Raw genomic sequence first — 12,914 nt, forward strand, 5'->3', positions numbered from 1 at the left:
CCTGATAATTACCTTTCTTTGAATAATAGGGCCACAAATGTGGCCCACCTTGGAAATAAGGGGACAGTATGGAATCAGCTAGAGATAGAAATTGACGTGCAAAGTACATAGAATCATAGACTTTAAGGTCAGAAGGGGCCATTATGATTGTCTACTCTGACTTCCTGCACAATGCAGGCCATAGTCTTACCCACCCACTCCTGTAATAAACCCCTTACCTATGTCTGAGATATTGAAGTCCTCAAATCGTGGTTTAAAGACTTCAGGGTGCAGAGAATCCTCCAGCAAGTGACCTATGCCCCACGCTGCAGAGGAAGTTTATTTTGTTAAGGAAAATTCTTCCCATCCTCTGTAGTTGGAGAAATTGTGCTAACTGTAGTTTGAAAAATGTCAACTATCACTGAGTTAGAAATATCGGATGAAATTATCCTGTGTATGGAAGTTGTCTCAACTGGCATGTACTTCAGGGATCAGAATATTCTCCTGCAGCCAATTACTTGGTTCTGCTTCCAAAATGCAACCACGCTGAAGTACCCATCATAAGTATTCTTTATTACTAAAAGGAAGGAAATTTTCAGATAAGGTTGGGTACATTTTCCTCTTCTGTTTATATTAGTAGCACTATGAATTTGTTCTGTGCTGTTTTACAAGCCATGTGTGACCTCTTTTCAAATTACTAAATCCCATAATTTGAAGAGTTAAATTCAGTACAGGGCTGTGTACTGTTCTAGATTGTTTTAATATCTTTATGGCTGCATGGTGCATTTTTCTTCTTTCATAGCCTTTTGTCCAATAGTGCTGGGTCTGATTTTGGTACCTTTTAATGCAAAATGCAATGGTTTCATTTTTAATTAGTGATTCGTCGTAGTTTGCATGTAAATGGATTTAAAAACATCCCAAAATAGTAATAACCAGTCTGAAAGAAAATAAATATTTGATAATCCTAACTTGGATACCATTGAATTCTCTCTTCTTCACCTTGGAACAGATTTCAACGATGAAATTTACATGATATAGATAACTTTGGTGGAGTGAATTAATACTATATGCTGAATAAAATATATCGTTTTTAATTTAGATGCTATATCTGAACTTAAAGCAGAAGAATCTACACAGCATCATCGTAAATGGTACTGGAATTTAAATTTGTAGTAATGCAAACTTTTTGTAGTGAGAAAATGTGTTATCTGCTTCATCTTTCAGTTTTTAATGTGAACTTAGTGCTCCTGAAAGGTGTGAGATTTGACAATCCTGATTATTGAAATTTTCAATTTACCCACACAACAGGTACAATACAGTGGTAGTTCTAGTTACTCCTCTCTGCTTTCAGCAATATGCCACAACCCTGAACTACTAAGAGTGTAAGTTTACCATGTTCTCCTTGCCCATTCAGATTTTGATTTATGTTCTGAGACTGCCAATAAGGATGCCAGTTATGTGGTGATATTTGTCATGTAATGTCTCCACACTAGGAAGTGGATTGAAACAAACGTTCATTTCACATCAGTCAGCAAACAGTCATAAGATAGTATCAGCTTTGGTCACAGCGAGCCTGGGCTGGATTTGAATGGTCAACCTGGATATTAAAGACTTTCTCCCATCAGAAATCCTCTGAGCTGTCAACCCAGTCCTTCCCCATTCATTATTTGTTTCTAATTAGATGAATTTGTTTATTTTCCCTAAAAAGATTCTTTCAGAAACATAACTGAATTTTTTTTCAACACTATAAATAAGCATAGCAATTTAGAATCCATAGAATAAGACCCCTTTCCTTGAATATATACAAAATAATTACTGTAATCTTGTGCCAAAGCTGGTTGGATGCAGAAGAAAGATTTTAAAATTCTGATACTTTGGCTAGGTGAGAGAGGCAAAGAGGAGGTCCTTTTTTTCTATGATTGCATAGGCAAAACTCAGACATCAAAATATACTCACATTGTGGATAGTCTAGTTCATTCAAATTTTGCTGCTGGTTTGTGTATGTCAAGGTTCCTCCCCCACTCTGAACTCTAGGGTACAGATGTGGGGACCTGCATGAAAAACCTCCTAAGCTTATCTTTACCAGCTTAGGTCAAAACTTCCCCAAGGTACAAAATATTCCACCCGTTGTCCTTGGACTGGCCGCTACCACCACCAAACTAATACTGGTTACTGGGGAAAAGCTGTTTGGACGCGTCCTTCCCCCCAAATACTTCCCAAAACCTTGCACCCCACTTCCTGGACAAGGTTTGGTAAAAAGCCTCACCAATTTGCCTAGGTGACTACAGACCCAGACCCTTGGATCTTAAGAACAATGAACAATCCTCCCAACACTGGCACCCTCCCTTTCCTGGGAAATGTTGGATAAAAAGCCTCACCAATTTGCATAGGTGACCACAGACCCAAACCCTTGGATCTGAGAACAATGAAAAAGCATTCAGTTTCTTACAAGAAGACTTTTAATAAAGATAGAAGTAAATAGAAATGAAGAAATCCCCCCTGTAAAATCAGGATGGTAGATATCTTACAGGGTAATTAGATTCAAAAACATAGAGAACCCCTCTAGGCAAAACCTTAAGTTACAAAAAAGATACACAGACAGAAATAGTTATTCTATTCAGCGCAATTCTTTTCTCAGCCATTTAAAGAAATCATAATCTAACACATACCTAGCTAAATTACTTACTAAAAGTTCTAAGACTCCATTCCTGGTCTCTCCCCGGCCAAGACCAGCATATAGACAGACACAGACCCTTTGTTTCTCTCCCTCCTTCCAGCTTTTGAAAGTATCTTGTCTCCTCATTGGTCATTTTGGTCAGGTGCCAGCGAGGTTACCTTTAGCTTCTTAACCCTTTACAGGTGAGAGGAGCTTTCCCTGGCCAGGAGGGATTTCAAAGGGGTTTACCCTTCCTTTTATATTTATGACAGTGTACCTCTCATTACGAGATAATTATGTGATGCTTTGTGGAAAAGATTGATCAGGTATAGTTTGAGCTGTGTACTTTCATGCAGACAGAGCAAGATCCTGGGGGCATGAATTCTAAATCTTTTGTCAGTTTGAGTCAAAGTCGCTCTTTGAGATACTGTAGCTGCTGAGAAAAGCTTGTGCCACAACCTGTGTCTTGGACCCTTATTCTTCCTGACAGTTGAAAGCCAGCAAGTATAATTGATCATGAGGTGTTTTTGACTGGTTTGCAGACTTCAGTGAGAGTTGATGGGTTTCTCCTTCAGGGGCTTCTTTTTCTCTCAGAAACATCTTAGTGGTTAGTTGGGGAAAATAGCTGCTCTTCTGTACAAACTCTGGAGTGTCATATTGCATGGTGCTATTGTCATTCTTATTCAGCGTGATGTGACGTTATTGGTGAAAGTCAGTGATAAGAAATGGAAGCATGACATTTTCAGACCACATCAAACTTTGTCTCACTCTGGTCTAACTCTGACATTGCAGTTAAGGGCCTTTGCCTGTGTCTAGTGGAGATTGGGGAGTGGATGACGGGTAGCTGGCTGAAGCTCAATCCATACATGACCGAAATGATCATAAAACCATAGAAATTAAGGGCGGGGAGGGGACCACAGTAGGTCATCTAGTCCAGCTCTCCGTGCCTTGGGAGGACCAAGTTTACTTAGGCCATCCCTGATAGGCATTTGCCAACCTGTTGTTAAAAGCCCCCAATGACGGGGATTCCAAAACCTCCCTTGGAAGCCTATTCCAGTACTGAACTATAGTTATAGTTAGAAAGCTTTTCCAAATATCTAATCTCTGTTCGTTGCTGCAGATTAAGCCTGTTACCACTTGTCCTACCTTTGGTGGACACAGAACATTTGATCATCAGCCTGTTTTATAACATCTCTTAACATATATGAAGACTGTTATCAAGTCCCCCACAGTCGTCTTTTCTCAAGACTAAACATACCCAGTATTTTTAACCTTTCCTCATAGGTAAGGTTTTTTAAACCTTGTATCATTTTTGTTGCTGTCCTCTGAACTCTCTCCACTTTATCCTTAGTGTGGTGCCCAGAATTGGACACAGTACTGAAGCTGAGGCCACTACTGAGTACAGCGGAACAGTTACCTTCCAGATCTTACATATGTCACTACTTTTATTATGTCCTAAAATGATATTAACCTTTTTCATAATTGCATCACATTGTTGGCTCATACTGAATTTGTGATCCGCTAAAACCTGCAAATCCTTTTCAGCAGTACTACCACCTAGCCAGTTATTCCCCATTTCGTAGTTTTAATATGGAGCTATACCTATCTCATAGAACTGGAAGGGACCTTTCAATGTCATCAAGTCCAGTCCCCTGCCTTCACAGCAGGACCAAGTACCGTCCCTTATTTTTGCCCTAGATCCATAAATGGCCCTCTCAAAGATTGAACTCGCAACCCTGGGTTTAGCAGGCCAATGCTCAAACCACTGAGCTATCCCTTGCCCAGTTGTGCATATGATATTTTTCTTCCTAAGTGTACTTATTTTGATTGAATGTCATCGTTTCAGACCAATTCTTCAATTTGTCAGGGTCACTTTGAATTCTAATTCTGTCATCCAGAGTGCTTGCAGTCCCTCCCAGTTTGGTGTGATCTGCATATTTTATAAATATACTCTCCACTCCATTATCAAAGTCATTAATGAAAATATTGAATAGTATTGGAGCCAGAGCTGACCCCTGCAGGGTCCCACTACATTTGCCCTTCCAGTTTGACAGCAAACCATTTATAACTACTTTTTGAGTACTTGTGGCACCTTAGAGACAAACAATTTTATTTGAGCATAAGCTTTCATGAGCTACAGCTCACTTCATCGGATGCATTCAGTGGAAAATACAGTGAGGAGATTTATATACATAGAGAACATGAAACAGTGGGTGTTACCAATTTCATGTTTTCTATGTATATAAATCTCCCCACTGTATTTTCCACTGAATGCATCCGATGAAGTGAGCTGTAGCTCACGAAAGCTTATGCTCAAATAAATTTGTTAGTCTCTAAGGTGCCACAAGTACTCCTTTTCTTTTTGCAGATACAGACTAACATGGCTGCTACTCTGAAACCTACTCTTTGAGTATGGCCTTTCAACTAGTTTTGCACCTACTTTTATAGTAATTTCATCTAGACCACATTTTTCCAGTTTGCTTATGAGAATGTCATGTGACACTGTCAAAAGCCTTACTAAAATTAAGATCTGTCACATCGTCTGCTTTCCCTCTATCCACTAGACCAGTAATGCTGTCAAAGAAGGAAATTAGATTGGTTTGGCATGATTTGTTCTTGACACATCCATGCTAGCTACTAAGGATTACACTATTATCCTTAGGTGCTTACAAATTATTTGCTTAATAATTTGTTCCAATATCTTCCCAGGTATTGAAGTTAGGCTGACTGGTCTATATTTCCCTGGGTTCTCTTGCTCCCCTTTTAAAAGATTCAGTGGAAAATGCATCCGATGAAGTGAGCTGTAGCGCACGAAAGCTTATGCTCAAATAAATTGGTTAGTCTCTAATGTGCCACAAGTACTCCTTTTCTTTTTGCGAATACAGACTAACACAGCTGCTACTCTGAAACCTTTTAAAAGACAGTTACTATGTTTGCCCTTCTCCAGTCTTCTGGGACCTCACCCATTGTCCATGAGTTCTCACATGATTCTGAGATTGCTTCAACTATTTTTTTTATGTATCATAGGGTATATTTCATCAGGCCCTGATGATTTGAGTACATCTAACTTATCAAAATATACTTTAACCTGTTAATAATGATTGTATTAAATATCTGGTCACAGTTAACCTTTTTAGTGGACACTGAAGCAAAATAGACATTAAACATCTCAACCTTGTTATGTTAATTATTAGCTCTCCTTCCACACTAGTTAGACAGACATACAGTTTCCTTCGTCTTTTTATTGATCATAACGTATTCATAGAACTTTTTCTTGTTGCTTTTATGTTCCTTGCTATATGGGACTCATTTTATGCCTTAATTTTTCTGATTTTGTCCCTACATGCTTCTGCTATTCTTTTGTACTCCTCCTTAACAGTTTGTCAGTGTTTCCACTTTTTGTAGGATTCCTATCTGATTTTTAGGTCATTAAAGAGCTCCTAATGGAGCCATACTGGCCTTTTACTATTCTTCTAACTTTTCCTTTGCATCGGGATAGTTGGCTGTTACACCTTTAATATTGTCTCTTTGAGAAACTGCCAGTTCTCCGTTATCCCTTAAATTTTTTTTCCCCATGTAATGTTACCTACCAGTTCTCTGAATTTAATGTTTGCTCTTTTGAAGTTCATTGTTCTTATTCTGCTACTCTCACTCCTTCCTTTCCTTAGAATCATTAGATCTATTATTTCATCATAACTTTCACTCAAATTGCCTTCAACCTTCAGATTTGCAACCAGTTCCTCCCTGTTAGTTAGAATCAAGTCTAAAATGGCTGTCCCACTCATTACATCCCCCACCTTCTGAAATAAAAAGTTATCCCCAGTACATTCCAAGAACTTGTTGGACATTTTGCATTTTGCCGTAGTACATTTCCAGCAGATGTCTGGTTAGTTAAAATCCTCCATTACTACCAGGTTTTGTGTTTTGGATATTCGTTATAGAAGTGCCTCATCTATCTCTTCCTGATTTGATTTTTCCATAATAGGACCCCTGCCCTGATGCCAGCCCTGTTTTTTTCCCTTTTACCTTCACCCAGAGACTTTCAGCTGGTCTGCCTCTCACTATCTTCTGGGCCTCAGAACAAGTGTATATATTCTTGATGTGTACTGCAAAACCTCCTCCCTTTTTACCCTGCGTGTCCTTTCTGAACCAGCATATACCTCTCTATACAAATATTCCAAGTCATGAGATTTATCCCACCAAGTCTCAAAGATACCAATTAAATAATAATTTAGCGTATGTACTAATACTTCCAGTTTTTCTTGTTTGTTCTCCATACTCCCCTCATTTATGTATAGACATCTAAGATGTTGAACAGGTTTTTCCCACTGTTATCCCTCTTGTTGCTCCTGTGTCCCATTGTAATTTTCATTTCCCACCCCCCAACGTTTACCCCTATGTTATCATCACCTTTTTTATGCCTACTTGTGGGCTTTTGTCACCTTCCCTTTTTGAACCTAATTTAAAGTCTTCCTCACCAGGTTGGTAAGGTGGTGTACGGAGCTGCCTTTCTCCTTGTTGGGTAAGTGGGATTATCTTTTCCTAGCTGTCTTCCTTCCCAGAGAAGCATCCCATAGTTGAGGAAGCCAAAGCCTTCACATCAACATCATCTGCAGAGCCATGCATTCATCGTCAGGCTGTGTTTATCCCTACCTAGGCCCTTATCCTCAGCCAGGAGGATGATCAGAAACACCACCTGCACCCCTGATTCCTTCCCCTTCACACCCAAAGCCCTGTTGTCACTACTGACCTGCTTGGGTCGGACCTGGCAGTTTCGTTACTGCCCACATGGATGAGCAGCATGGGGTAGCAGTCAGGGACAGATGAGCGTCAACAGTCTTTGACAATAGGTTGGGAGAAGCAGCCTGAGGAGATTGTAGACAGTCCCACTGATTAATAGGGTTTGTCTGTCATTCATTACCCAGGTTCACAACTTTGGGGTAGTTTTGAATCAGTGGCTCTTGTTAGATAAGCACTTTACAACAGCGATCGGGAATATGCATTTTCCATCTGTTCCTGGTGAAGAAGTTACGTGACCTTGCCTTTCAGATGTGGACTCTGCTGCTGTTTGTTCATGCCTTTGTTACCTTAAAACTAGATTATTGCAGTACACTCTACACTGTAAATTCATTTGGATACTGAAGGTGGTGCAGAATATAGCAGCCTACTTAGTAAAAGGTGTACCTCACTGGGAGTGCATGCCCACACTGCTCCCTGATCTGCACTGGCTGCCTTTCCTCTTCTTGGAGGGGTTTAAGGTTTTTACCTACAAAGCCCTAAATGTTCTGGGACCAGCCTACATGAAATATTGACTCCCCCCACCTGTCACATGATGGTGAGATCAGCAGAGGTGCATGATCTTGACTGTCCTCCTTCGCTATAATGGGAGGTTGGTAAGGCATTCTTTCTTGAAATCACTTTGACTTTGCAGCTTGCTGCCTCACTCTAAGTACAAAAAAGCCTGCCTCTGCATCACACTGAAAAAGACTTTATTTGCTAGGGCACATTTTTCAAGTCTCTGTGCATGTAGATCCCACTCTTGGTGTGCATATGCATTCTGCACAAGAGTCTGGAAAGTTTTCTTCAGCAGTGACCACTAGGGGACATGCACCTGCATTTCCACTCCTGAGGGCATAAAGATTGGAGCAACCCTGTCCACTCCCCAGTTCCTTCTGACTGCCCTTTGGCAGAGAGGTGGAACAACTGAATGTCCCACCTATATCTCTTTAACTGAGTTTAAGATAATTTCTATAAATACTTAGTAGTGTTTAGCTTTTTCAGTGTTAACGGGTCATTCTACCTTAAATGGTCCCTTACAATATATGCTAACTACTTGCACTAAATAATCTGTTCTACCTTACATTTTGCTGTGACACTGGGATCATGTCTACTCTCTCTCTACTCTGGAGTCCTCCTCCTTCAGTTGATCCCACAGATTCAAGCTAGCCCTCAAAACTCAGTAAGGCTCTGTCTTTGGCTGTTAGGCCACATGACATTGTTAACTTACATGATGCTATTTGCAAGATTCAGACTAAGTCCCCTACAGTCATGGATCAAATCAGTATATCACTCAAGCATTCACTGCATGGGGAAAACAGGTAAGAATCCCTTAGGAGATTGTTTTGTCTCTTCATTAATGGCTAAACTCCAGCAATGTATGTCAGGGAATTCCATTTAATAATCAGATGTCTGCCAAGACAGCAATTACCAACACCTGAAAGAAGGTTTGGGGAGCTCACTTAGCTTTTTTCAGTCTGATGGTACTTGAGCAATAATAAATTCCCAGAGTATTATGGAAGGTGAGGCAGGACAAGGCTCAAATTATCCTTGTAATGCTACTGTGGCCCTGTCAGTTGTGTTTCTTGTGTCTACTACTGCTATCCTTTATCGATCAGGGCATTCCTAGTAGGAATTATGTAAGTTCAGAAAGTGAAATTCAAGCTGTCATGTCAAATTCTTCATGCAGACAGAGTAGTGTTAAGACCCTGGATGCCAGGACAGTTCTTTTGTATTATGTAAATAGAATAAGATCTTTTTGATGATCATCCACGGGTGGCCTGTGGTAGCAAGACCAAAGGGAGACTGATCTCAACTCAGAGATTGTCCAAACGGATCGTTGACTATATCAGGACATTGTGTCCGTTTAATTAACTAGATCTTCCAGTGCAAACAACCAGAATCTTGTAGTCCTCAGCAGCATGTTTCAGTAATGAAAATCTGTAAAACAGCGGAGTGTTCTTCGGTCCATACATTTGCCAAACGTTACTCACAGGTGGTAGCATCAAGGGTAATTGCCCAGGTTGGCAGGGTGGTTCTCAGTCCTTATTCAGATGATCTCTAAGCTTCCACTTCCAGATAGATAAAACTGTGGCTAATCACTGTGAGTGGGAGCCATATGCGCAGAGACTCAGAAGAAAGGACAGTTGGTTACCTTATACTAACTGTGTTTCTTCAAGATTTTCTGTGCATGTGGATCCCACAAATGACCATCCATTCCCACACCTAAGAGTCTTCCCATCTGGGTAGTGGGTGGGGTCATTCTGCCCTTTTTGTCCTTGGGAGATGAAATCTGGAGGCATGCATGGCACATGCACGGTCCTAATAGACACTGCTAGATAAAACTTTCTGGTCTCCTGTGCAAAGGGTGCACAGTGGGATCCACATGCACAGAACATCTTGGAGAATCAGTTTTACATAAGTAAAGTAACCATCTTTTTCTGGAGGAGAGGGTTTGAAATGGGGTTTTGAGTAAAGTGGCAGGGTATATTTAATTGTTATACTTATTAGATGGTATGTTAACCTTTCTTTCTATTCTTTTATTATGATGCGTGATATTCCTATTGATCATGAGTTCAGTTATTGTTAGTATGCCTACAACTTTTGTATGTGTTCATATTTTAAATTTAAATAAGTTCAATTTAACTAGTCTTTTTAAAATTTTAGTTTCTATCCAGAAATAAAATGGTTTCAAAAGGAAGATATTGTTACCATGAAGATAAAAATAAGAAATATACGTGACTATAAATGTGAATTTTTTGGAGATAAGGTTGTTTTCAGGTAGGTTCAAAATATGTTATACATAGAAAAATAAAATGTCTTACCAGCTTCCATTTCATTTGCCAAAAAAAGCTAACAATTTTGTTTAAACAAATACAGTGCTTTTTCAGGAGACAAATTTTATGTGGCTGACATGGAGTTGCATGCAAACATACTTAAAGGAAAGTCTGTTTGTGTGATTAAGAATGAAGAACCTGTTCTTATCCTTGCAAAAGACAAGAAGGAATTTTGGTGCCGTCTACTAAAGCATAAGGTGAATTATAAATACCAATTAAAATATGTATTTATTCTTAAAGTATAGCATTATGTATTGAAATATATATAGTTAGCCATTGTATTTCTGTTAACAGAATCCTAATGTGTCTTTTGATTTTGAACACTGGGAAGATTTTGAAGATAAAAGCCCCTTTCCTGTTGGTAAGACATTAACAATTATCGGTGTTAACATAAGTTTGTTAGCAAACTATTAAGTCATTGATGTTATCTAATTTAAGTTTACATACTGCTGTTTACCTGAGAATAGGTAGTTCTCACTGCTAGAAACGTTAGTGTTTATCAAAAACCTTTTGCTAACAGGAGATTTTTTTTTTTTTTTGCCTGTATATCGTTAATTTTGGTCATGTACATTGCAGTTTAGATAATGTTTTTAGAGTAACTTTTTAAAAGATCATTCAGTACTCATTTGTTCCTGCTCATATTGCTCAAGCAATCTGGACTAGTAGGATTCTGTTGTATAGATACTGATCTCAAAGACCTAAAGAGTTAAACTCTCTCACTATCCATCATTAAGCAGTGATAGATAGGTTTGAAGTTTTTTTTCAAAGACCTTTGATATACTTGGTTACTTGGCAAATACCCAAAAGCATTTATTCAGGTTGAAAATTTATTGATTAAACTCAAGAAAATGAGGAATTAAAACAAGCTTTTATATTGAAACTGTAATTATGCAGAACAAACTTATTCCCTACCAAAAGTCACTCTCCTTTAGGAGTCAAAATATCAGTCTCTTACTTTAATTTCTTTGAAGAAAAAAGGGTTAATTTCACTCTGTCCTGATGTGTGAAGGACATTTACTTACCCTGTTTTAAACAGGCATACACAAGATCAGGGGTGCGCAAACTTTTTGGCCTGAGGGCCACATCGGTGTTGCTATACTGTATGGACGGCTGGGTAGGGAAGGTTGTGCCTCCCCAAACAGCCTGGCCTCCGCCCCTTCCCACTTCCCGCCCCGCTCAGAACCCCCGACCCATCCAACCCCTCCTGGGACCCCATCCCCTATCCAACTCCCCCTGCACCCTGTCCCCTGACTGCTTCGACCCCTGTGCACAGCCCAATCCCCAGACAGGCCCCCGAGGGCTGCCAAGCCTATCCAAGCCCCCCATCCCCTGACCCCACCCTAAACCTCCACCCCATCCAACCTTCCCCGCTCCCTGTCCCCTGACTGCTCTGACCCCTATCCACACCCCCGTCCCTAACCGCCCCCCAGGACCTCACCCCCTATCCAACCCCTCCTGCTCCCTGTCCCCTGACTGCTCCTACCCTATCCACACCGCTGACAGCTCCCCCAGGACTCCCACGCCTATCCAACCGCCCCCTGCTCCCTTGTCCCCTGACTGCCCCCACAACCCCCTGCTCCTTATCCAACCCTCCCCGCCCCCTTTCCATGCTGCGCAGAGCAGCAGGAGCTTGCAGCCCCGCCGCCCGGCCAGAGCCAGCCACGCCTCCCATGCTGCCCAGCAGGAATGGCGAGCCAGAGTGCTGGTGGCGCGGTGGACTCAGGCCATGTGGGAGGGGGAACAGCAGGGGAGGGACCGGGGCTAGCCTCCCCGGCTGGGAGCTCAGGGGCTGGGAAGGACCGTCCCATAGGCCGTAGTTTGCCCACTGTTCTAAATCCATAAGAAAGTGGACCCCTCTTTCACCTTATTGCTCAAAGTTCACAGAGCTGGTTAGGAAAACATTCTTTTAAGCTTGTATCACAGCCAAATAATTTAATTCTATTTTCTGTCTCCTAAAGTACAAGTTTAATGGATATTAATTTCACTTTTGATGTATAACATATTCTTTCCCCTGTTAAGCATCTAGATCAAATAGTTATTTACACACAACCTCCCAAAACCAGGTAAGTTCAGGCTCTTTTGAATTGGTTTAGAGAAGTGAGTCTTGCTTCTAATCCTGAATGCAGCATCCTTAACAGAGCACCAGTTCCTGCATGCCATTATTTTCTTTCATCAGTTTCTTTTTTCTCCAGTGTGTGCTTTATTTTTAACTACAAGTCCACAGTACATTTTTTCATACTACTTAATCAAAATATATTATAATCTATTTTTTTTTGTTTTACATGATGATTTACTACAATTTCCCCCTGCATTATTGTAGGTACACAAAAAGCACATCATTCTGCTGCATTGATAACAGAAGAAATGGAAGAATCCTCAGAAGATAGTGGAACAGAGAGTGATGACTAGCCAGCAGATAAATCTCTATCAATCCCTTTTCTTCTCCTAACCCAGAATGATTATTAAAGATTTTTTTTGCAGTCCTTATTCAGATGAGTATTTCCTCTAAACTCTGTGGAACTAACTGCAGAGTTTAAGGGCTGCAGGATCAAGTCTTTAATTTGTTTAGTAAAATAATAGTGAACAGAGCCCTTTTATTGTATTAAAATATGTTGTTTGATTTATTTTGGATACTTGAATTTGATATATTTTATACCATACAAGAA

The 12,914-nt window shown here is 40.3% G+C and overlaps 1 protein-coding gene across 1 annotated transcript in view; it reads left to right on the top strand.

Moving 5' to 3' along the window:
- The window catches only part of TDRD12 (tudor domain containing 12), a 119,184-nt gene extending 106,270 nt beyond the window's left edge, over positions 1-12,914 (top strand). Inside the window, exons 28-32 of the mRNA XM_077831038.1 lie at positions 1,079-1,130; positions 10,079-10,192; positions 10,292-10,445; positions 10,543-10,609; positions 12,569-12,914. Of these exons, the coding sequence (XP_077687164.1) occupies positions 1,079-1,130; positions 10,079-10,192; positions 10,292-10,445; positions 10,543-10,609; positions 12,569-12,657 (476 nt within the window). The 3' untranslated portion in view covers positions 12,658-12,914. The remainder of the gene's footprint in view (positions 1-1,078; positions 1,131-10,078; positions 10,193-10,291; positions 10,446-10,542; positions 10,610-12,568) is intronic.

Source organism: Eretmochelys imbricata, chromosome 12, assembly GCF_965152235.1.
Source record: "Eretmochelys imbricata isolate rEreImb1 chromosome 12, rEreImb1.hap1, whole genome shotgun sequence".
Taxonomy (NCBI): Eukaryota; Metazoa; Chordata; order Testudines; family Cheloniidae; genus Eretmochelys; species Eretmochelys imbricata.